This window comes from Neopsephotus bourkii, unplaced genomic scaffold, assembly GCF_033783945.1.
Source record: "Neopsephotus bourkii isolate Nb327-2 ecotype Australia unplaced genomic scaffold, CSIRO-AGI_Nbou_v1 NB_1120, whole genome shotgun sequence".
Taxonomy (NCBI): Eukaryota; Metazoa; Chordata; class Aves; order Psittaciformes; family Psittacidae; genus Neopsephotus; species Neopsephotus bourkii.
The window spans coordinates 291,151-314,480 of record NW_026901606.1 but is presented as its reverse complement, the minus strand read 5'-3'; the positions used below and the strand labels follow the sequence as shown (position 1 = coordinate 314,480).

Genomic DNA, 23,330 nt, shown 5'->3' with positions numbered 1-23,330 from the left:
ATCCTGCAGGGTGAAACCTATGAATCTGATAAAGAAGGGGTTTTGTTTTGCAATATTTACACTTTTTTTTGTGTGTGTGAGCCAAGAGCTCATTCCTTACCTCAAATGAAAAAAGTATTACAGAGCAGAGTCTTAAATGGATGGAAAGAAAAGGAAGGAAGATTGCATCACCTTTCCCTAAAGGTGCTTTCAGCTGCACCTCAGCTTCCAGGTATGTCCTGGGTTCAGCAGCAGCAGTCATTTTTTTCTCCTTCTTAGCAGCTGGTGCAGTGCTGTGGTTTTGACTTTCAGCCTGGGAACAGCGCTGATAACACCGATGTTTTTAGTTGCTGTTCAGAATGTTTACCCTGACCAAGGACTTTCTGAGTCTCAGGCTCTGCCAGGGAGGAAGGAAAGCCGGGAGGAAGCAGAGACAGGACACCTGACCCAAACTGACCAAAGAGGTATTCCATACCACAGCACATCATGCCCAGGATGTAAACTGAGAGTTACCCAGAAGGGCTGGTTCACTGCTCGGTTGGGCTTGGGTATTGGTCGGCGGGTGGTGAGGGGTTGTATTCTCTCCCCTTGTTATTTCCCTTATCATTATTATTACTGGTGGTAGCAGTAGTGATTTGTGTTATACCTTAGTTACTGAACTGTTCTTATTTCAACCTGTGGGAGTTACATTCTTTCAGTTCTCCTTCCCATCCCTCCGGGAGTGGGGGAAGGAAAGGGGGGGGAGTGAGCAAGGACTGTGTGGCTGATTTACGACTGAACTTAAACCACGACAAGGTATCAGGCTGTATAGGTGACAAGGACACACCAACATGTGAGCATCACAGGGCGCCCATCATGCTGCTGCATGCCTTTGGCAGGATTTCCTTTTGCAGACTGCCTCCTTGGACTTCGTTATGCCAACACCAAGGTTCCCAAGGTCTTGTTTTATGTACAGGGATGAGTTTTGTTGAGGAAGACAACCTCAACTAATGTAATTGCAAAAACAAAAGCCTTTGGCCTTCACACCTCCTGACTTGGGCCATGTGTTGCACTCACAATGGCAAACTGAGCTGCCCTTCTCCCATTTTCTAGGGTGACGCATTTCAAGCTAGGCCACAGATGAGTTCCTGGAGATAATCATTACCTGGGGAAAGCAGGAGGCTGTTAAGCTCCCAGAAAAGAAAGGATAAACAGTATTAATTTGCTGGTAATTCAGTTGCCCTATTCAGCATCAGGGGAAGCAGCCAAACCTTCTAAAAATAAGGAATACTGATGCCAGTAATTTAATAGCAGCAATGTTCTCATAGCTGTTATGGTCTCCTCTAAGGCTTTGAGAGAGGTAAAGATTGCAGGAAGAAGTAATGTCTTTTATTATAGCCAACTTAGAGCTTGAGCAGTAAGCTTTCTGGCACATGTGCCAGAATAGAGAAAATAATATCTAGGACAATATCCTCATTTCCAGGGGTTTTTAATAGTGAGTATGTGGTGAGGATGCTCCTGTCATCACTGTAATGAAAAAACAGAGGAGTCACCTGGGTAAACACATAGATTAGCTCCTGACACAATCATTTCAGCTGCTGAGCGTGAATAGCTGGGGCTGGAGCAGAGGACATCTGCTCTTATTTTCCACCTTATTTTGAAGAATCTCACTCTTTCTTTTGCAGTTGCTGTGCAGCTGAGCCTTGTGCATGTTTGTGTGCACTTTAGATGTAAATACGAGCTGCTTTTGTTGTCCCTTTATGTATAAAGCTAAGTTTCATGAGGACCATACACTGTTTCCATTCAGAACGTAATGCAGTGGAGTCCTTGTCTCAGTCTCACTCTACGCTACTGTAATACTCCCCCTAAAATCTCCAACGGGCTGGTTTTACCCATCCGAATGTTTATTAAAATTGGGCAATCACCTTCTGTCTCTTTTTCAGACAGGAGCAGAGAGCTACCTTTTGCAAGCACAAGGGAAAATGAGTGTTTCTGGAGCAAAAGCCTTATCCTGAAGCCAGTCAGTCTTTATTACTTCTAGTATTTATTATTTATTGGTTTGTAATTAAATGAAATGGCTGAAGATTTAATTCTGGAGATGCTCCACAACAGAGCATCTTTTCTCCAAAGAAACTTACTCCCAGAGCCTGTAACTGCTTAATAGGGCACCTGCTAAAGCAGCAAGGAAGAGATTGGGAAGTTGAAAGTCGACCATTGACCTTGAGCATCTAATCCAAAATTTTATAGCTGTGTTTTATTACAGTGCTGCATGATAAATTGCAGTGACAGGTTTAGAAAGCACCTTACAACATACAGCAGCGTAAAGCTGTATTAATAATGAGTTTGATTCTGCAGTTTTTCACTTAATCAAAGCTGCCAATGTTTTCTTCTGGCCTGGTCTGGGCTCCATCAAAACCTTCTCTGCCTCCAGAAGACCTCACCCAGGGCTCTCATCCATGCCGGATGCTTGCAAATGGTCGTGAAGTATCAGTGCTAAAAGGGGACACTGAGGCACGGGAAGGGAGGTGTGGGGTCTTCTAAAGAGCAAGCAATATGTGGGTAGCAGAATCCATCCCAGGCTTTAAGAAGTGTGAGCACTGAGCCACTTTTGTCTCAGACATTGCTGATGGGCAACAAGCAGCGGGGCAGGATGTGCCCTGGTAGGTAGAGGCTTTACCTGCTAGAAACTTGGTGATAGGTTAGGGCAAAATCATGTGTTGTGCATTGCCCAGCATTCTGCAGTGGATTTTCTGTGTGTGGTGTTCCAAACAAGTGGGCCTCCACATCACTATGGGGAAGAGAGCTGCTGGTGTGAGAAATAGGTTGTCTGTGTGGAACAGCCTATGGGGCCGTTGTCTGGTTTAAGAATGGTCTCTGCAAGGTGCAAGTTTGCATATACTGAACTGGTTTTGGCTGGGGTAGAGTTACTTTTCTTCATTATATCTAGTTTGGGGTGATGTTTTGGATTTGTGCTGAAAACAGCCTTGATAATTCAGGTGTGTTTGTGATTGCTGAGCAGGGCTTACACAGAGTCAAGGCCTTTTCTGCTCCTCACACTATCAGGGAGGAGTTTGGGGGTGCACAAGGGGTTGGGAAGTTGTTGCACTATGGGTTTCCCATCATTTTCTATAGCATGGACTCAGCAGAGAAATAAAAGGATTGGCTAGTATTGCGTTTGGAGACGCTCAGTTGATACACATGCAGCGTGGGTCTTCGGTGTGTACCCAGCTGCTCATTAACCTTTCCAGGAAATCCAGCTCCTGTGTTGTCTCTGACCATCCTGTGGGACGCCTTAGTTACTGAGGGTGTCTGAAGTGACATGAGCCCTTAGTACTGAGTGAGGGGTATGAGAGAGGAGAAAGAAGGGGAGAACAGGTGGTATTTGCAGTGATGTGTCTTGTGTGATCTCACTCTAGTTATGTGCTTGCAGCATTGGTTCAACAACAGTTCTCAAGCAGGGCATGTGCTTTTCCACATGGATATTATGTGTGGGCTGAAACAAAAGGAATATCTCTGTTTATCCAGAGTGGATATCCAGCATCCTACCATTGTGGCCCACGCTCTGTCGGGTGCTCCCTGTGTACCCGCTGCTCAGCTGCCCTGTGCAGGACTACATCCTTTTGCTTATCATCATCACCTCTTGGAGTCCCATCAAGAGTCAACCAGCCTCCCTGTGTTATTGAAACAAGGCATCTTTCCACACTGGGGCAATCCCCAGGGTAGCAGCACCATTACAGTCATGGATTTTGTTAAGAAAGCTGGATGAGGAATGATTTGATTTCTGTAATGGATGATGCTGCAGATTCATATACTTTTCCTGACTCTCAGAGAGCACTCAGGCCCTGCAAGGTCATCACATATGTGCTTGTATTTTTTATTTTTTTAAATAGCCCTGCTCTACTTAAGAGCTCTAATAGCACTATAGCTTCAGGTGAAATATTTCTGTGTTCGCGGACTTGGTCACAAAGCTTTATCATTTCGCCCTTCATGGAGCCAGCAAGGTCACCAGGCAGCAGTAATAGGGATGTGGAAGACTTAATAAACCCCAAGATTAATAAGAACTAGGAAGAAGAATGCGCAGAGTTTTGGTTGGGGTGGTGTTAACACTTCACAGGTGGGTGTTAAGCCCAGGAGTAAATTATAATCCACTCCCCTGGTGAGGGATTCTTCATCAATGACTGTAGTGATAGGACAAGGGGTGATGGGTTTAAACATAAACAGTGGAAGTTCAGGTTAGATATAAGGAAGAAGTTCTTTAATGCGAGGGTGGTGAGGCACTGGAACAGGTGCCCAAAGAAGTGGTGAATGCCCCATCCCTGATAGTGTTCAAGGCCAGGCTGGACAGAGACTTGGACAACATTAGTGTGAGTCGAACCTGCCTATGGCAGGGGGTTGAAACTGGATGATCTTAAGGTCTTTTCCAACCCAAACCATTCTATCATTGCAGCATTGCAATTGCATTGGATGATTCTCCAGCATAACTGATCTCTTGGTCAAATATGTAGAGCTTCCAGGAGGTCGACAAAGCCTTTTGGAATACATGGCGAGGTAGCGGCTAATTTGCCGATAAAACAATTGTGTTAAAACCAATAACAAAGGGCTGCTGATCTTGGGGAATAGGTGTTTCAGCCATGAAGGAAACTTGTGTTCTGCAGCCATGCTTCAAATGCTGGCAGGGATAGAAGCCTGCAGTCCTGCCAAAGCAAGAGGTTAGCTAAAGAAACCATAGGAAAGCAATTCAAAACCCATGAACCCATGGCTTCTGCAGGTGAGCAGCTGTGATCTGCTGTGTGGAGAGATCCAAACCAGCAGCCCAGGGAAACCACTGAGCACAGGCACCTGCAACGCCATCCTCTTACAGGAGCCATTATTTAATTGACTAAATATGAAGTGACACGAAGGACCTTGGCTCCAGCCCCAGGTTTGGAGCTGTTGGCCTGTGGCTCCTCTGTGTGCCGCAGGAGCAGTGCGAGTCAGCTGTGTGATGTGGAAATTGAAATGCTGAGGCACTGATCAGATGGGATTGCTGGATCACTTTGTCTTTGTGAAGCTTGGGCCTCATCTGCCTTTTCCTTTTTTAACATGAGGATGCTGCTGTGGCAAATCCATATTTCTGATGGGAGGTCAGGGTCCTTTCTTGGAGGACGCAGGTTGGTTTCTGCAGCAGATCATTACACCCACTGCCTTCTGAGCTGGATACAGTACTGAGACCCAGCACCTTTGATGTACACACCATTTTCCTCACCTGCAAGGAAGAAAGAGGCATCTTCTGGTGATGGGTTAGCTGGTGGAGCTGCTGTTGCATATGCTGGACTTCAGCCTCCTTATTTAAAAATGATTATTTGAAGTGCAAAGTAATACTAACAGAAAGCATCAGGGAAGTTTTGGGGTGAACAGATCTTTGGAAGCTGCCCTTTGGGGTCTGGCAGGGGGGTATTTAATACCATGATAGTCTCCTGGGGTGTTTGTTTGCTGCTGCTGCTTGTCCTCCAGCTTGTGCATGGCCAGCTTGCTTCCATCAGCCCTGCCTGAGGAAGTGCCTGTTGTGTGTGGGCTCATCAGCTATTGCAGGTGCAAAGCAAACCATCTGCACCAAGCAATTGGGACTAATAATATGCTGTTATTACTAGGTACCACCCTCTCTTGTCTAGTTATCTGGAACTGCCACATGCAGTAAGCTCAGTTACTGTGGGACTACAGAGAGCAGCCATTCTCCAAGCCCTGGTGACACTTAAGTGCATGACCATCCAGGTCCTGGACCCTTGGTCTTCTAGCAAGGAAGAAGAGTGAAAAGCTGCAGGTTTTAACCCTCTCATCCCTTCCCCCTGCCTTTAGAACTGTTTTCCAGGGTTGTGCATCATTACCAGTGCTGGTTGCTGATGCTGATCCCCTCTGCCTTGGGAGCTTGGTGGATTCTGGCAATGTGTTAATAACATGGAGGCACTTGCTTTCATTTGTGGGGTAATGAGGAGGTTGCTTTGTTACAATGGGCTGGTACCCTAGTGGATAAATTACAAGGCCAAAGGCAGTGTTGTTATTCCACCGAGGGAGTGAGATTATTACTGAGGAAATTGCAGGCCTGCTCCTGTCGTTTTACTACTAGTATAGTAATAGACTTTGTTTTATCAGTATAAATGATGATTCCACCCCCCCCCAGCTGAGTACACTCTGCTGCATGTTGTGCTGCATTCCTCAGTATATCATGCTATTCCTTAGTATAACAACAGCAGTTGAAAAACATCGACTGTCTGGGCAGTTCTTTTGGTGCTGACCCCTGTCCCTTTGCGGGAACAGCTCTTCAGAGCCACTCATCACTGTGGAAAAGTGGGAAAAGCTGGGCTGTGTGTTGCAGCCCCAGCAATGGGGGTGACATGCCAAATCTGCCAACACTGGGGTCTATGCAGGGTTGCTCTTCTATCACCTGCATGGCCATCAAATGGTCTTCCCATCAGGCGTGTAGCATTTGCAATGGCTCTGTGCCACTTTACCCTGCAGGTCAGTCTTGTGAAAGCTGGGAAGACCCCCACGTTTCATGGAGGCCCCTGGGTTACAAGATGAGTCTTTCAGTCTCAGCTTTCGGCTGCTGCTCTGAAGGCCCTGAACAGAGATATTTCAGCAGAAATTCATCCAAGTTCCACCAAAAAAGGGAAAATTCTGTTAGAATTAGGCTAAGTTAAAAAAAAAAAAGGGGCAAACCAAACTTTATAAATAAAAGATATATAGATACATATATACTGTCAGAGATACAGGAGAGAAGAATGCTTTAGTCCTTGTTAAAAATATATTGTGTTTTGCACCACCACTGGAAGTTTTGCAGCTCATAAAAGATTCATAAGGCTCGTTGAGGAAAACAGAAAGGCAATTCAGGTGTCTATTTGTTGAGTACTGTTGTACTTGCAAGAGTTTAAGCCAGTCTGGATTGATATTTCTTGTTAAATGCCAACTCTGCATTATGATCCTCTTTGGATCATATTTCAGCAGCTCAGGAAGAATAAATAACAAATGGCCTGGCTTTGTGGAGACCAGAGGATTCTGCATTTTCTTTATGGTTTTGCAAACTCCTCTTCAGGGTCCTTTTCACTTCTACAAACACAAAACTCAAGGTGAGAAGTAATTGGACAAGCTAATAAATGAGACAGGGCTTGCTTGCTGTGTTTCCCACCGGCAAGCTGCTGTGTTTTGCTTGCCACCAAGATCAGCTTCTTTGACATGGCCTTTCATGTACCAGCTAACAACGAATGGAAATCTGCCACAGGTATGAGAAAAGAGGCTTTATACAGGACAGGCACTAAACCAGCATGATTTATATGGGCTGAGGATAGCACTTTACATTGCATCAGTCTTCCAGGAATGCCATGATCCCAGCTACATCTTTTGGGGACATTTGCTGTAAGCTGTTGCTCTCCTGACTGCAGACTTTTACTGCAGTAAACTCATCTTGTGTGCATCCTGTTCTGCAAGGGATTAGGGTGTAAAGTGAAGTGCTTGAGTGGGCTTTCCTTGCTCTTTCCTTGCCGGTGGGGATGGTGGTAGCCCCACTGGAGACCACGTGCCCTTCCAACACTGCCCTGTGAGCCAGAGGAGGTGCGGGGCCATGGGCACAGCTCTCAACAAAACCAGCAGCAAGATGAGGCTCAGCATCTCTCTTTGTTATAGATGATAAACGATGGCTGGAAGTTGGTCAGGAGGGAAGAAGCCACTTGCTGGTTTGCGGAAGGGGCTGCGTGTTTCCCAAGTATGGGTGGGTGGAAGTGCCACCTCTTCCTGCAGTGAAGTGCCTTGTCCTTGAAATGTATTAGGTTACAAAGAGGTGATTAAGTTTTACTTCTAATTTCCTCATTAGATGTTGCAGTGCTGCCATGGTGGTGGAGTTGTGGGAACAGTGCTGCCTGGGTGGCACTAGCCCTGGTCCCAGTGAAGCTATGCACTGGGGATGAGAAAGCTTTTGCTCCTTGCTATGACATTTCGGGGACTCAGGCAGCATTCACGTGGCTGGTTCTGCAAGGCAAAGCCAGGTAAATAGCGGCTTTCTGAGAGCTTCTGCTGTCCTCACCTGTCTCTGTAAATTAAGAGGTAAAAGTCACCCCAACTCCTGTTGGCTTCTCCTGGCTTGCACAAAGGGAGAATGATTTAGTTTGGGTGCTAGGACAAGAGAACCTGTGATTTCTGCACATTTGACCAGGCAGGTATTAGCAAATAAAGGTGCCTTGGGATCTAAACTGCACACGTTGTTATTGTAAATGGTTTCTGTGTGGTAATACACAGCATCTTTATTTGTTTCATGCTGGCTAAATAACTGGTAAATAACAGGTCGTGCTTTTCAGTTCCACTGTGTTTCCAGGGGCTGTCACACTTTTAATTTGTGCAATAGCTGCAAGCAAAGCAGTAATCGTGTTTCCCATTTCCCACAACTTCCCAAAGGTGGGGGCTTTGTTGTTCCCTCTCCTTAATTCCTTTGCCCTGACTTGAGCTGTTTGATGTTTTCCAGAGCTCCCCAGAAGGCTGCTGTTGAACTTAGGTCTGATCTCTAATAAGCCCCCTGCCAGAGATATGCTGCAGGTGGCATGTGGCAGAGCAGGGCAGGAGAGGTGCATTTAGATCTGTTGGGTGTGATGCTGATCAGTGAAGGCATCTGGGCAGGGTGAAGGTGCACGTGTCTGTGCTTCATGTGCCTGCCCAAACTGGCAGGGTTTGCGTGCTGAAGTGTGCACAGCAGCTATGTGACATACTGCACACACTTGGTTTCTGCTGAGAGATGGGACAGCTTTTGAAAGGCTGCTACATTAAAGCCTATGGTTTTATGTAGGACCAAATGACTTGAGTGGAAGTAATTCTGGGGATGTGATTTTGCGTTTGCTTCAGTGCGTTTAAAAGGTCTGCTCAGGACTGTTACAAAACCTTTGGCCTGTGAGCAGCAGCTCAGGGAAGTTTGGTTTCCCAACTGTTTTGAGTCCTTGGGTTGGATTCTCTGGTGTCTCCTAAAGCATGGGATGGGCTAGATGGTGCTTTCCTTGCAGGGTGAGTGCTCATCATGGCCTTTGCTGTGTATTCTCTGTTGGCTTGAAAGGTTTAGCCCCAGTGCTCTGCTACTGTTTTCTCCTTTAACTGGCTGTACTTAGTATCTTGGAGGACTCCAACTCTCAGTCGTATGTGGGTGAGGCTGGTCAGGAAGATCAAATGATGTCACTCGCAAGAGTGTGGCGTGATCCTTTATGCTTTGTGTCTTTAGCAAAGCAGGCCCACAGGGTCTGGGTGTAAGGTTTCAGTCTGTGAAGGAGAAAGGCTGATGTTGCTTCTGAAGTTCATCACAGCTCCCTGTGAGCTCAGCCCAGCCCAGGCAGGTAATGCCTTTGAGACCACAGCTCTCCCACCCAGACTGGCAAACAAGTGAGGTTGATTATCCCCCTGTAAAACTGACAATGCTCGTTACAGGAGATAAAGGCTGTTTGCTGAAGATCACTGCTGAAACACATTGCCAAGAGATCACACAATACAAGAACAGGGACCAGTTGTAGTCTCTTGGCTCAAATATGTCTTGGGCTGTATTTGAGGGCGTTGCATGTTTGTGGAGGATGCCACAGTGACACCCCCATTTGTAAAGCCAGTGGTTGGGATACAAATTTTTGCTTTCATCTACTCTAGCCTCTATCCCAGGTTGTCTCTATAGCTGGGAAGCAGAGCAGAATGTATCCCACCCTCATCCCCTTCCAGTTCATCATCTGCTGTCATGGTCCAAACTTGTCCTAACTGATGGGTGAAACCAATACAAGAGCTTGTGGAATCGAGTGAGAGCACTGTGGATCCATATTTCCCTTCTCTCAAGGTGGATGCTGCAAGAGTAGAACATATGTGAACATTTTGCTTGACTTCTCATAGCAGGGGCTTCTCTCCCTGGGATCTGTCCTGTGTCAGAGTAGGAGAGGGGCCTTAGCAAGAATCCTGTGGGGTTTAAATGCTCTGCTCCATGGTGGGACATCCTGTATTTTTAGGGCTAATGTGAAAGTCCTCTTCCAGTGTAAAAAGGTAATTGAAACCACATTTTCTTAGTTGAGTAATTAGACTGATTCTGGAGAAATGTGGACATGTGGAAAATTGAAAAATGGAAGAGTTGTGTGCCCTTAGGCTGCAGATGAACATGTTGGTGCCTTTCTGAGGAACACTGGCTTGATCTGTTTAATTAAAGGACATGCTGACACTGGCTTAAGCATGATGCATTCCAAGCTCCGACCAGGGGAAGCTCAGTGAGAAAAAGGGTCCCTTTCCTGTTGTGCTGATCACATGTATGTATCTCTTTCCCCAGAACTTAACTGAGTTCTGTAGTGCTCTGTGCAGCAAAAGGATGCATGATGTGAATCCAGTCACTGGTTTAGGACAAAAAGCTCTCTGTGGAATTATGCACTCACATAAATGTTAATTGAATGGTGTATTCAATGGGACCAGCTCAGATCATGCAGATACAGGGATGCTGTTAAGACTGTGCTTGTGTGTATTTCATTTGGGAGTGATTTGACCTTAGGCATGTAGTGGGAAGTATTTTATATGTCCATTTTCTATATTAAACCAGTCACATCTACTGGTTTTTATTCTTGCACATTGTAACAGCTGAGAACTTGTTCAGATGCTCTCAGCCATGTTCCAGGAATATTGGGGTTTTTGGGTCTCGTTCCTGTGTGCCATGGTTTGCAAGGTCTGGAAAAAGTTCTGGCACTATTTCTGGCTAAGATTATTTAAGCAAAAGCAAATATCCTACTGACTGGCTCTGCAGTGAGGTGGATCCCACAGTCAAACTCTTCAGAGATGCCTGTAAGCTAAAGATGCCTGTTTCCAGTAATCCGTATGTGGACAGCGTGGGCTGTTACAAAGGGCAGAAATGAAGGCTAGCAGGAACGCTGGGCTCTGAAACACCATTGTTGAGTAGCACCAGAACTAGTCAGATAAGGTAGTAAACACTGCCTGTACTCCCCTGCCTCTTTCCAGCATTTCTTTGCAGCATTTTGCTTCAGGGTTTTTGAGGAGTACAGAATCTTTTCCTTCCATCTCATAGCTTGATTTCTGGACCACTCTTTCCTGCTCTGTTTGCATTCCCTAGTTCTGACATCTCAGCCTCTTCTACCTTCAGAATTGGCTTTGCTTTGAGCAAGAGGTTAGTCCCTTCATTGTCCCTCCAACATAGATTATTCTCTGATTCTGATTTGTATTAGTCCCTCAGCTAGTTGGGCCTACTATACACAAAACCTCCCTTCTTTCCTCCACCACTCAAAGCTGCTGGCGTGTTTCACTTCCTCAGGTTTCAGTGCTTCATTTCCTTGTGTGCAGTCTTTGTTAAGCCATTTATCTCCTTCTTAATTTTGCGTTGTCCTGCACCACCTCTCTACATAAACGCAAGACCAAACTGATTCCTTTGAGATCCAGGTAATCCATCATCCCAAACCATTTCTACCTACATAGACCGCTATTAAGATTTAATTAACAACTGTTCTGCTGAAGCTTCAGTTCTGGTCAGCACTATTGGAATTGCATTAAATAGAGGCATTAAAAATGCAACAGTACTCATGATATCAGCCTAGTAATATGAACCCCTGCTTTGTGTGTATGGTTTAGCATCATAATAAATCAAGGAGGTCCTATGTTGGGATCATGTGTTCACCTGATTTGGTGTTGCTGTTTGCCTTCTCTGATGACACTTGAAAGTCCTGGGGGCAGGAACTGTCACCAAGAGTGACACAGTGTGGCACGGGACATGCTGCCATCTCCACACAGTATGAATCATCTTTCTCTCCTTTTCCATTTTCTTCCTGAAGTCATGTTAGAAGCTGTCAGCAGCATCTCTTAACCTCCTTTGTGTAAAACATGCCCTTCTGTCAGAAGATACCTACCTCAAGGACCATTCTGTGCTCTTTCCCCAGGTCCCATTAGCAGTATTCTAGTAAACCGCTATGGCAGTCGACCCGTGGTTATGTTGGGAGGCCTGCTGTGTGGCATTGGGATGGTCTCAGCTGCTTTCTGCACCAGTATCATGCAGCTCTACATCTGTGTGGGCTTCATTACAGGTAAGAACAAAGCATCTCCTTTCCATGTGCACTTGAGGTTCACATCTGGTGGCTTGGGGTGTTCACACTTGGGCACTGCAGCCGAACGCAATGGGAAATGAGATAAAAAGCTAGTGGGACAAGGGCCCTCTCTTACTAAGTGCTCTAGATGAACTTCAGCAAAGAGCACATCCCCTGCTAAGCGCTGTGTTCCTGAACATCGCGTGCGGGATCACAGCAGTGGATCTGCTCTGTGCAGATGGGTGCTCTTGGCTGGAAGCGGTGGTGAGGATGGCCATCAGTGCCCTCAGCTCCTGCTGAAGTGAATGAAGGTTGACTGCACTCTGCCCTGGGCATGGCGAGTCCTTCAAGGTTCAAGTGTGACTATGAAGAAAGCACCTGTGTTCCTGTATTACTGTGTTCTGTCTTCCCTCCATGAGATGCAGGAAATGAGAGTTTAGGTGTTTGCTTGTGCTTTGCCTACTTGTGAGGTTATCTGAAAAGAATAACTACTGGAATTGATTGAAAAGATGCAATATTCTCCCTATTAAGAAAAAATAAGACTGTATTTCCTTTTTGAAATTACAGTTTGACTTGTCTGTACTGAAATATGAATTTCCATATTGGAAACTTAAACAGAAGAAGACATAGGTTCAGTCCAGCATCTTGAAAGCCTGCAGGTGCTGGGTTATTGCTTTTAAAGGTAGATGGAGTTCCCAACCTGAGTTGTAGATTCTTAACTGCAAGCATTTTTGTTTGATTATTTTGGCTAAGGTACAGCCACTGTTCCTTCCACTGCACTGAGAACACCTGCCTAAAAACATGACACAATGAGTTCAAAATTGGCTTTTGAGGTTGCAAGGCATACGTTTAAATGAGTGTTCCCTATCTCTCTGCAGCTGTATTAAGTGCTACTGCTTTCTGATCATGAAAAGCACGAGCTCAACATTTAAAAATCAATAAAACCAGCCACTAACAAAGTAAATTGGGACAGAAAGTTTGTCACCCTATTCTCCTACGCCAATATTGCTTCATTAAATCCATACAGTAGAGAATAAATCCCTGTGTAGGATTCCCTCTCCTAAAACTCAATCTTTCCAAGTAGAGTCACTGCAGTTAGATGAAACTGTGTTATTACTGAATGACTAAATCTTGCAGATTCCTTGAAAGAGATTCCATAAACAAAGCAATGAAAAATAAAAATAACCAGTGTCTGCCATGAATAAATTCAAGAGTTATTGATGCATGAGCTTGCATCATTCTGTACTAAACAAATGTCCTCAAGCAAGTTGGCTAATGCTGGATTAGTGCATGGAAACCATAAATCCTTTGCTAAAAATATATGCGTTTTGGTAAGCGGAAGGGCTCAGGCGAGGAACAGTGCTATAGGAAAGCACTAACTCCTATGTTCAAAGATACTTACCTAAAAACACACCAGGAGGGAATTCTGTGCCTAATTCCAATGGGCATAGGATTTATGAAGACCCTGCTCTGTTTTGCTCCCTAGTATCTTTACAAATCTGGTCCATTGCTTACCCCATAGAGCTGATAGTATGAGCTGTGCTTGATGCACACATGTAACCCTTGTGCCAGCAAAAGGATACAGGGCAAACAGCTCGAATATCTCCTCATTTTTAATGCTGTGATATTTCCTCAAAGCAAAGCACATATTTTGTTGTGTACATCTTTTCCTTCTGCTTGCTGAACGGGGGCAGCTGTATGGATGAGGTCTTAGCTAATAACCCATCATTTCCAGGCATGGTATGTGTGCTGGGAAAGGAATATTAATTTGACAGAGAAGGGAAGATCCTTGTAATCCTGCTAACATGCTTGATGCCTCTAATTGCACTTGAAGTGCTTTTGCTGGTCAGGCCTAACATGGAAGCATTCAAGGGCAATTACGAAGCTGCCTGCTTATCACGCAGCTGAGACAGCATCAGTGGTGAGAGACTTCTGTAAAGATGATTTGCAGTGACTGGAAAGCAACCTGTAAACATCACATTCTTTTCTAGCCTCCTTCCCACCAGCCTGAAAAGGAAACAGGCTGATGTGAAAGACCCTGTTTGTGTAATTCACAGGGATGGAGATAAAAACAAGATAGTTGTTACTAGGAGGTCTTTGCCACAGTCCTATGCTTTTGGCATATTAATAGCAATCTCTTCAGAGGGGCAGAGCAGGAAGTATCTGTTTACAGTGGAGGGATTAGACATAGAAGTCTCAGTTGCTTTCTTGATTATGTCTTTCTCGATTTGCATGCAGAGCAGTGACAAGGCTTTGCTGCTCTGAAGCAGTTCTGTTCTCGATGGCACCGAGCTGTGGGCTGCACGAGGCACTTGCATGCGCTGTAAAACCCATGTTCTCTTCCTCACGTGTTTCCCTATAGTGCTTAGAAAAAGAAATGGAGTTTGCAAGCTGTTGACCTGGATAGATGCCAGCCTGGGTGCATTAAATAGGTGTTCAGGCATGCGACCCCTTCTTCAAGTCTGAGGTAGAAACAGCGAATTTCAAAGCTAAATACAAGGCAATAAAAACTGGTCAGAGTTTAGGTCCATCTGTGCCAATTAGACAGCCATGAAATAAAGTGGAATCTAGGGTGAAGCGTGTTGACTAATGAGACTAGAGGTTTTGCCTTAGCTGTAAGTGTTGAGCATTGAAATACCTGTGGAATCTTCCCTTGCTAATAAGTTAAGAACAAGATCAATAGCTACACAGCTTACTCCTGTAGCACCACTTATTTCTTTCTAATATGAGGGAGATGTATTTAATCTAAGGAAGGATGCTCCTTCTGGCATGGGCTTGCTTCTGTTCATGCAACACCATCAATAGGCTTTTCTGTCATATACCTGGGGAGAAAATGTGGTTATTTGAGTAATGATTTCAGCTATGGAAAAGCTGCTGTACTTCTGAAAACTGGAATAAAATGGATATAAATATTTCCAACTAAAGTCATCCAAAAGCTTAAAGCAAATTGGAATTCCAGTCAGTCAGTTTGAAACTCTCCAAATTTAATTAATGGGAAGAGCATGAGGTAATATTAAATTAGATTTGTCTGACTGGCAAATTAATGTTCATATAATAAAAAAATGGAGTAGATCATTGTTTAAGTGAGTAGCTGGCATCTGATTTTTCCTTCTCTGCATGACATGTGCTAAGTCCCTACCAAAAATGATTCTGTGGAAATGATGGTTCGATTTCTGCCCTTATCTACCAGCATGGGAAATAGGGAGATAAAGCAAACTCTAATCCACTGTGCTGCATCTTCTCAGGTGAAAACAGCTGCATTCCTGTATCTGAGGACCATCAAGGTTTTTCCTCTAACCAAGGCTGTGTTTTGTCTCTGTAGTCCTCAGGTCAGCCCTTTCATGGGGATGAATTTGCCCCCTTATGCATTATGAGCAGCCTGTACTTCCCAAAGAGATGCCCTACCAAATAAATGGACTATCTAGAAAAGTTCATGCTGAGAATTTGTTACATATCAAGGTTAATTTTAATCTGTTGCCATTTCAATTTATTTTAATGCTTCAAACCTCCAAGTATTTATTTTTAAAGAATCTTAGACTTGGCAAAAATCATCATTTTGTAAAACCATTCAGACCGAAGCTATCCAACATCAGCTGAATTTTGCTGCATCAGTTGGATTCTGCTCTATCAGCGACTAATGATAGTGTTCCTTAATTAATTTTGAGGACCTTGACCTTTCTAAATTCTCTCCTGTAAAGCAATATGCCTAATTATGTACTGCACAGTTAAACAAACTAATTATATAGACTAATGAACAAGAAAAATCTGCATGACCCTATTTTCAGGATTCATGTTATAATCACTGATATATCTGATATAATCACTTCAAGGATTACATTTCTGCTTTGTTCTAATGGGGCTCATTCTTTCCTGGATGATAGGGTGGAAAATATGTGATATGGTTTTTAAATGTCATTTTGATGGAGTTCTGAAAATTTAACTTTTGAAGGAAATACTGCACATTGCAGCAATGTTTGAAAAGAAGAGATTGTTATAGGCAAGTGCTCTCAAACAGAACCACAGAAAGTTGAGACTGTGATAGCATTTGCCTTCAGATTTCACCTGTGCAAGGGAAGCTGGCTAACTGAATTAGCAATGCAAATTTGTAATGCCATTTATATATCTAAGTGCAATAAAAATAAATTCTAATTAAAAGAAACACTCTAGGGCCCTGTTTAATTAGCATCCTCAGTCGCTGTTCTGCTGTGTACTTGCAGACCTCTTCATCTTTTGCATCAGACCTGAATTGCTCACGCCACCACATTAGTAGAGGCTGAGAAGGGTGATGTTATTTACTGTGCCCAGCAGCAGTGTTGGGTGCCCACCACCTGTGGAAGGGGGTGCTAGCTCAAGATGCACCTGAGAAGGCTGTGGTTTGCACTGTCCAAGCCACAACAACCTTCCTCAAACTGGGAGCTGTCATTTGTTTTTTAATAGATCCATCCTCTCCTGCAGCAACGCTGCTGTTTTTGGACAAAACTAACTCACTGAGAGTTATAGTTTCAGTTTATTCTGAAGCAAACTCTTTGTGATAAGTTTGCCACCCAAGAGATTTGCTGTGCAAGAGGAAGGAGTGTTCTCTGACTGCAAGTATCTTCCTGGGATCTGGTTACCCACGTTAGCTTAGGGGTATCTTGAGCAAAGTTTGTATCCAGACTATCATGTTGAAGAGCCACCAGTGGACCAATTGCTCATGAGTCTGCCTTAAACAATGAGCTGAGGTTAAATGGGTCTCGTATCTTCCATTGTGTCTCAACTACTTTTCTCTGTTCCAGGACTGGGCCTTGCTCTCAACCTCCAGCCATCAGTGATAATGATAGGGAAATACTTTCTGAAGAGAAGACCCATTGCGAATGGCCTTGCTATGGCAGGGAGCCCCGTGATGCTTTGCACCCTGGCTCCTCTCAATCAGTTCCTTTTTGACAGTTTTGGCTGGAGAGGCAGCTTCTTAATCCTTGGGGCAATTTTACTGAACTGCTGTGTGGCAGGAGCTCTCTTCAGACCCATTGGGCCAGGCACAGCATCAGTCAAAACTCAGGCGACCGAGGAAGGGAAGGGTTCTCTGAAACGAGAAGTCACTGAAGATGCCATGGAAATGAGTAGTCCCACAAACCTGCCCATGAAGAACAAAACAGAAGAGGAAGGAGACAGGGACTGTTGTGAAAAAATCAATCAGTACCTCGATTTTTCCCTCTTTAAGCACAGAGGGTTTTTGATTTACTTGATTGGAAACGTGCTCATGTTCCTGGGCTTTTTTGCCCCCATTATTTTTCTGGCACCCTATGCAAAGCACATTGGCATTGATGAATATTCAGCTGCTTTCCTCCTTTCAATCCTTGCTATCGTGGATATAGTTGCCCGTCCTACCACTGGCATCATTGCAAACAGCAAGTGGGTGAGGCCACGGATTCAATACTTTTTCAGCTTCTCCATCGCTTTCAATGGCACGTGCCACCTTCTGTGCCCACTGGCTTCGAGCTACACAGGACTCGTTGTCTATTCTGTCTTTTTTGGCTTGGCTTTTGGCATGGTTTGTGCCATGCTCTTTGAAACACTCATGGACCTCGTGGGAGCTGCCCGGTTCACAAGCGCTGTTGGCCTGGTCACCATTGCAGAGTGCTGTACAATACTGCTGGGGCCACCTATTGGAGGTGAGTGCATTTTCTTCCTCTGCTCCCACTGGGTTGTCACATTTAGCATCTTGCAAGCACAGTTTGTAAGAAGTGATTCTACCTGTGTTTTCTCTGCTTCCCACCCACCATTTTTCCACTAGTAATTGAACAGGGACAGCAGGTCTTAGGTATCTCCTTCCTGTGTAGCCCTCCAGTTGAAGTCAACAGTTTGGAAGTGATTTTCATTCCTGATCCCTTCAACCACTTGAGCTGAACTTGCGGACTGGGACTTCCTGCAACACCAGATAACTCCTCCTGGAGACTTCTCCTGTTGCAAAACTTCCACATTTAAGCACAGTAAAACACAACAGTTCTAACAGATCCTCTTGTTAAATCAAAGCTAAGCCTTGCTATTTGTGTGTAAGGCTTTGAGTACTTCCTTTTATGGATTTTATTTATCATATAATCACATTTTAGTCATATAATCACAGCCTTAAATCTATCAGATTGATAAGGCTGTTCCAACAATAATAATAATAACAAAAAGGGTTTACTTTGGATGGAATGCTTTGAAATATCAAGAGGCAGAGACCCTCAAAGGTCCATGCTGACACTATTGAACCTCCAGTAGGGCTTACAGTCATCTGAAGGTAAGTGGGAACAGTGATCTTTTGTCATTTTAACAGCCTCCGCTTCTTCCCCTCTACAGCATGCGCTCACTTCTTTTTCTACAAGGATCACACCTTGTCTGAAAGACATGGGTTTTAAATTTGAATGATATTTGAATCTGGCATTTGGCCTTAGTAAAGTCCTTATCAGATCTGAGTTGGCTATGAAATAAATGACATTATAGGTGACATCATCTCAGTGTACAGATACTGTCATATATATAGGGTGCTCTGTCCTGCAATTTGCATGTCACCTGTATGAACGTCTGAATAAGTAGTTTGGAAATTGGTCACTTTAAGTATGCAAAAAAGTTGAATTAGTTTGTGTGTGCTCTCTGTATTCAGATGTGTGAAAGTTAAACTCTGCTAATTCTTTTGATACGACAATGCCATAATACAGGTAAAGAATGAACAGAAAGAAGTCACTTTAAATCTATTTCCTAGATTCAAAACTGAGACATGGCTGATACTCTGTATGACACATTGGGCAGAGCCATTTAATTCTTCATATTGCCATGTAGCTCATCCAGTGTGACAGAAGCAGCTGTATCCTCTTGCTATCTTACTGATTCATTTAATTAATGACAAACAAAAGAAAATACAATTTCAAAATGACTGTTTTCTGAATGATACAATTTTCTGTGTGGAAGATTAGGTTAATGACCAGAGACTGCTAATGAGGCTAAAACTGTTCTATGCCATAATCAGGAATATTAGTTTTGTAGGTTTTTCCCCACCATTTTAATAAGCAGCAAATTTATTGGCTCTTTGGCATTTTAATAACCTACTGCAGGGTTCTGCTTTAATGAACTAAGTAAATTGTTCCCAGTGTGTTTTATGACTTTATCTTATTCTCAAAGGAAAAGAGGCAAGACGATCCTACTGTTGAATTTTCCAATACTCTGCTCATTAAAACTCTCATTGAAACTCATTTAGGAGACCTCTAGGTCATCCTGATTAGCAGAAAAGGGAAGATTGTTGCAATTAGCATTTGGTTGATGTTTCACCAGTAACATGAAAACCAGTCCATTGACAATGATGTTCCAAAATACCTAGGAATGATTCAGGAAGAATCGTGGCCAAAACCAGTTAAAACCAGTTATTTTTGTGATCAAGAAACCTATTTGGTGGCCATAAAATCCTTTGTTAGTGTAATGCAGTGGGAGAATTAATCATCAGCTTTTCAACATTAGGGTTCAGTCAGGAAGTAATTAAAGGTCCCTCTTTTTAAGGAGGAGAACATATTTGAAGAAGTCAGAGAGCTAATAGATGATGGGCCAGTTTCAAGGAGGGCTATTTGTACTATGAAGGCCAGGTTAGGAGCGAGTCTTACCTTAATTAGGATTTGGGATGTTAAGAATGGTCGGTATTGCACCAGTAAATGGAATTAATGCTCAGGATCATAATCCCAGTAAGATTTTCATTACATTTTGACATAATGGAGAACAGTGACATTTCAATTAAGCAGTCTCCCTTCAATTACTCTGTAACTCCATGGCAGAGGCATTAACCTTTGAGAAGAACCTGACACATTTGTCTTGGCATTGAAATTATCTGACATTGACAGCATCATCTTTGCATTCCCTGGAACTAATGTTTTCCAGTTCCGTGCAGCGCCCTTTCATCTTTACATCATGAGTATAAATGCAGCAAGGGCAGCTGTGACCAAAAGATGAGTCCCCTCTAATGCTGGTGAATGAGCAGTGGTGGAATAAATTGGAGGGTCTTTGTCAGGAGTGTGAAATGAGACTGAGTGGCCAAGTGCTATCTCATGAAGGTCTTCCCAAAAGCTGATGCTTTTGCTGTCAGCCTGATGGCTATCAACTGAAATGAACATCCTTGTAGGTGATCACCAGAGTCAACAAAAGACTGTCTCTGTGATGAGAGGATCAGTTTCTGCATGGGAAAAATAGGTGTGCTGAAAAGTCCAGACTTTGCGATGTAGGTTTCCTGTCACCTTCTATTTAACTGCACGAATTATTGGTAGTATTACTTATCTCAGTGTTGACTACCCAAAGGATATATAGTGGAACATGTGAAGTATTTGAAGGATCAGAGCATTTATGGAAGAGATCAGAAGTCTGGAGAATGTCTTATTTTATCCAAAAGCCACAAGGGTGTCCTTTAGGATCCTAAACCAAAATTTTCTTACCTTCATCTCTAAGCTCCTTTTTTTTATATATGTATCTTTTACAGGAACGCTTATCGATACCTTTGGGGACTATAAATACATGTTCATTAAATGTGGAGTTGTGATGGTCCTGGCAGGAACCTTCCTGTTCATAATGAATTATTATAATTATCGCATGCTTGCCAAGGAGGAAAAGGAGAGAAAAGCAAAAGAAGAGGATCCTAAAACTGTAAAGACAGAAAATGAAGTCAGAAATAACTGGATCAAAGAAACCACACAGGATGGGCCTGAGCTAGAACCTTTGAGAGAGGAACAAGAAGGACCAAAGAAGGAAGTGAATGGCATAATTGAGGTTTAAACCTGTTTTCATGGGCTCAATGGATATTATTTCTGGGTTAAGTGGATGCCAGCTGTGAAATCATACTAGGTTTTTAAATTTTGCTCTATGTCCTGCGATGTCCTTCCTCTTCTTTGTTGTAGGAGAAGACTAGAACAGAAACAAATTTGGTTTGTTGTAAAGTGCTAGGATACAGTGCAGTATCTGTACTACACCTCTACATAGTGCAAGGCCAGTGGCCATCAAAATCAATGCAGAGCTCTTCCAGCAGCCTGACAGGCTTTGTGCTGAGTGCTGTGGTGGCTGGATCTTCCCACCATGTAGTTAAAACTCTTTGACTCTCTTTGACTGCAGTGTTGGAATTATCCCAGGGATATGGTGCTGCCTTCCACTGGCAGCTGCACTGTGACTTGCACCTCTGGCTCATGGAAATGTAAAATAGACTTTACGCTCATCTTAAATACAACATGAGAGAGCTGTGTGAGCAGAACAAGGGCAGGACATATCTGTGCATTAGGTGACAGCAAGGCAGCCTGTTCCTGTGGCCAGAGCATGCTAGGAAGGAACTAACATGGCTGGTCATAGCTTGACCAGGGACTTTCTCAGGGACCTCTGCATTAGCAAAATGCCTTGATAAAGGTGATGTTGTGCAGATGCCAGCATAACAAGGCCAACATGCTGCAGGAGTCCTTCTTCCCGGACTGAAATTATCTAGGACAGAAATTCAGTCTTAGAGGGCTTAAACTTTGAACTATATTTGATCAGTTCTTTAAAGTTTTCCTTAGGAGATTACAAAGTCCTTATTATGTATCTGAGTGCCTTACTGTTTTTAGCATGCTTTTTCTTTACAATACCCTGGTGAGGCAGTAAGTGTTGTTACTATTAATTAATCATACAATGGAGAACTGAAGCACAGAGGGAGCTATGGGCATCATTGCATTGGTGAGTGATGCTGAGGGATGCCAGAGCTGAAATGGGATTCACTGCCCCGAATTAGGTGCCTGAAAGTACAGGTATTAGGTGCTGAGCACAGGTACCCTCCTGATGGAAAATGGGGAAATACCATGAATAGTTGTACATTAAACCGCAGCCCTCTCTGCAATCCAGCCTGCTTACTTTGTGCTTCATACTACTTGGGATTAATGATTTTAAACACTGTTTTAGAGCTGTGACCTTGCGCCGTACTTTTTTACCCTGGTTATGTTGCATCCACCCTGAAGGGAATCCAAACACAGCTGCCTCCCCTCCTTGTTTGGGCCGGGTTAGATACCTCCCTATTGCTAGCACTGGAATACCTGGTGGCTTCATGCCATCCTGGTGCATGAAGTAGTTTCCCCAGGTCAGTGATGCAGAGCTGGAGCTGAAGCCACATGGAAAGCTCTCATTGAGTGGTGCTGATTTTGAGCTGGGAAGATCTGGACTCTGGCAGCAAGCAGTGATGTATTGTACGACAAGTAACTGTTGCCCAAGAGCCATGGATGCTGAGCATGGCGTCACGTAGCTGAATCCTCGGCATTTTGTGGATTTAGATCCAAGTGACTGGAAAAAAAGAACTCTTCAGGCAGATCACCCAAATCTGATTTTTCTCTGCTGTAACAGTACTATGTGATCAGATAATATTTTATCATGCCACTGTATGCAAAGAATAGATTGTAAAAATACTTTCGTAAATACACTATACTCTTCAAATTTGATCACTTGTATCTTTGTGTACAGAATCTTTTCTGCAAAATCTTTTGTTCACTGAAAAATAATGGTCTTTGGCTGCTGAATTCAGGAGGACTTAAATTTTATCCTTATCTTGTATTTTCTCTGAAAAACAAAATCTGAACAATATACTTGGGCTTTTGTTGCTGTGTTTTCAATACTCTTCAATTCTGTCAAGTATATCTATGGGATTGCAGTAACAAAAAGGATACAAGGTCCTGAGCATTTTCCATTCTGCCTTTTGTGAGCTTTCTTCTACTTACTAAAAATATTTGTAAAAAAATAAATGAGTTTACATTTGCCCATTGGGATGTGTAGGGTAATGCTGCCTTTCTATTCAGTAAGGAATTTATCCTTGTCTGTTTTCTAGTCCTGACTCTTATGTACATGGTAATACAGCTCATGGTTTTAGCCTTTTATTCCAGGCCAATCACCAGTAGCTCTGTGCCCCACAGTTTCTTTGCCATCCTCAGTGGTCTGGGCAAGCCAGACTCACACCTCCAATTGTATGGGCCCATGAGTCTCAAAGCAGCTGAGAATGATGAGGCAATGATTTGACAAGATTATTTTCATACCTTCCCACCAGATTGTATCAGTTAATTCTAGGAACAATGACCCAGATTCCCAGCTGCCCTTACTGAGAGAGCTGATGTAGGGCTCTTTGTCTAGCAGAAACCCAAAACGAGCTGTTTAGATTATAAAACTTTGTTAATGCAGATACTATTTTCAAAGCTATCTGTAAAAATCCTCTGGCAAAGAGACACCTTTATTAACCTGTCCCCAGTGGCAACACATGCTACATTGGGTAAGTAGTTCTTTACAGATTCAGAAGCCTTCTAACATTAAGCAGTGACTTCATTTAACCTA

At 43.5% G+C, this 23,330-nt stretch overlaps 1 protein-coding gene across 6 annotated transcripts in view; it reads left to right on the top strand.

Moving 5' to 3' along the window:
- Window positions 1-22,448, top strand: part of LOC133217147 (monocarboxylate transporter 2-like) — a 41,999-nt gene extending 19,551 nt beyond the window's left edge. For all 6 annotated transcript variants that reach the window (XM_061362316.1, XM_061362311.1, XM_061362310.1 and 3 more), the window contains 3 exons: window positions 11,865-12,008; window positions 16,784-17,659; window positions 20,485-22,448. In XM_061362316.1, the coding sequence (XP_061218300.1) occupies window positions 11,865-12,008; window positions 16,784-17,659; window positions 20,485-20,777 (1,313 nt within the window). In that variant the 3' untranslated portion in view covers window positions 20,778-22,448. The remainder of the gene's footprint in view (window positions 1-11,864; window positions 12,009-16,783; window positions 17,660-20,484) is intronic.
- Window positions 22,449-23,330: the final 882 nt, after the last annotated feature.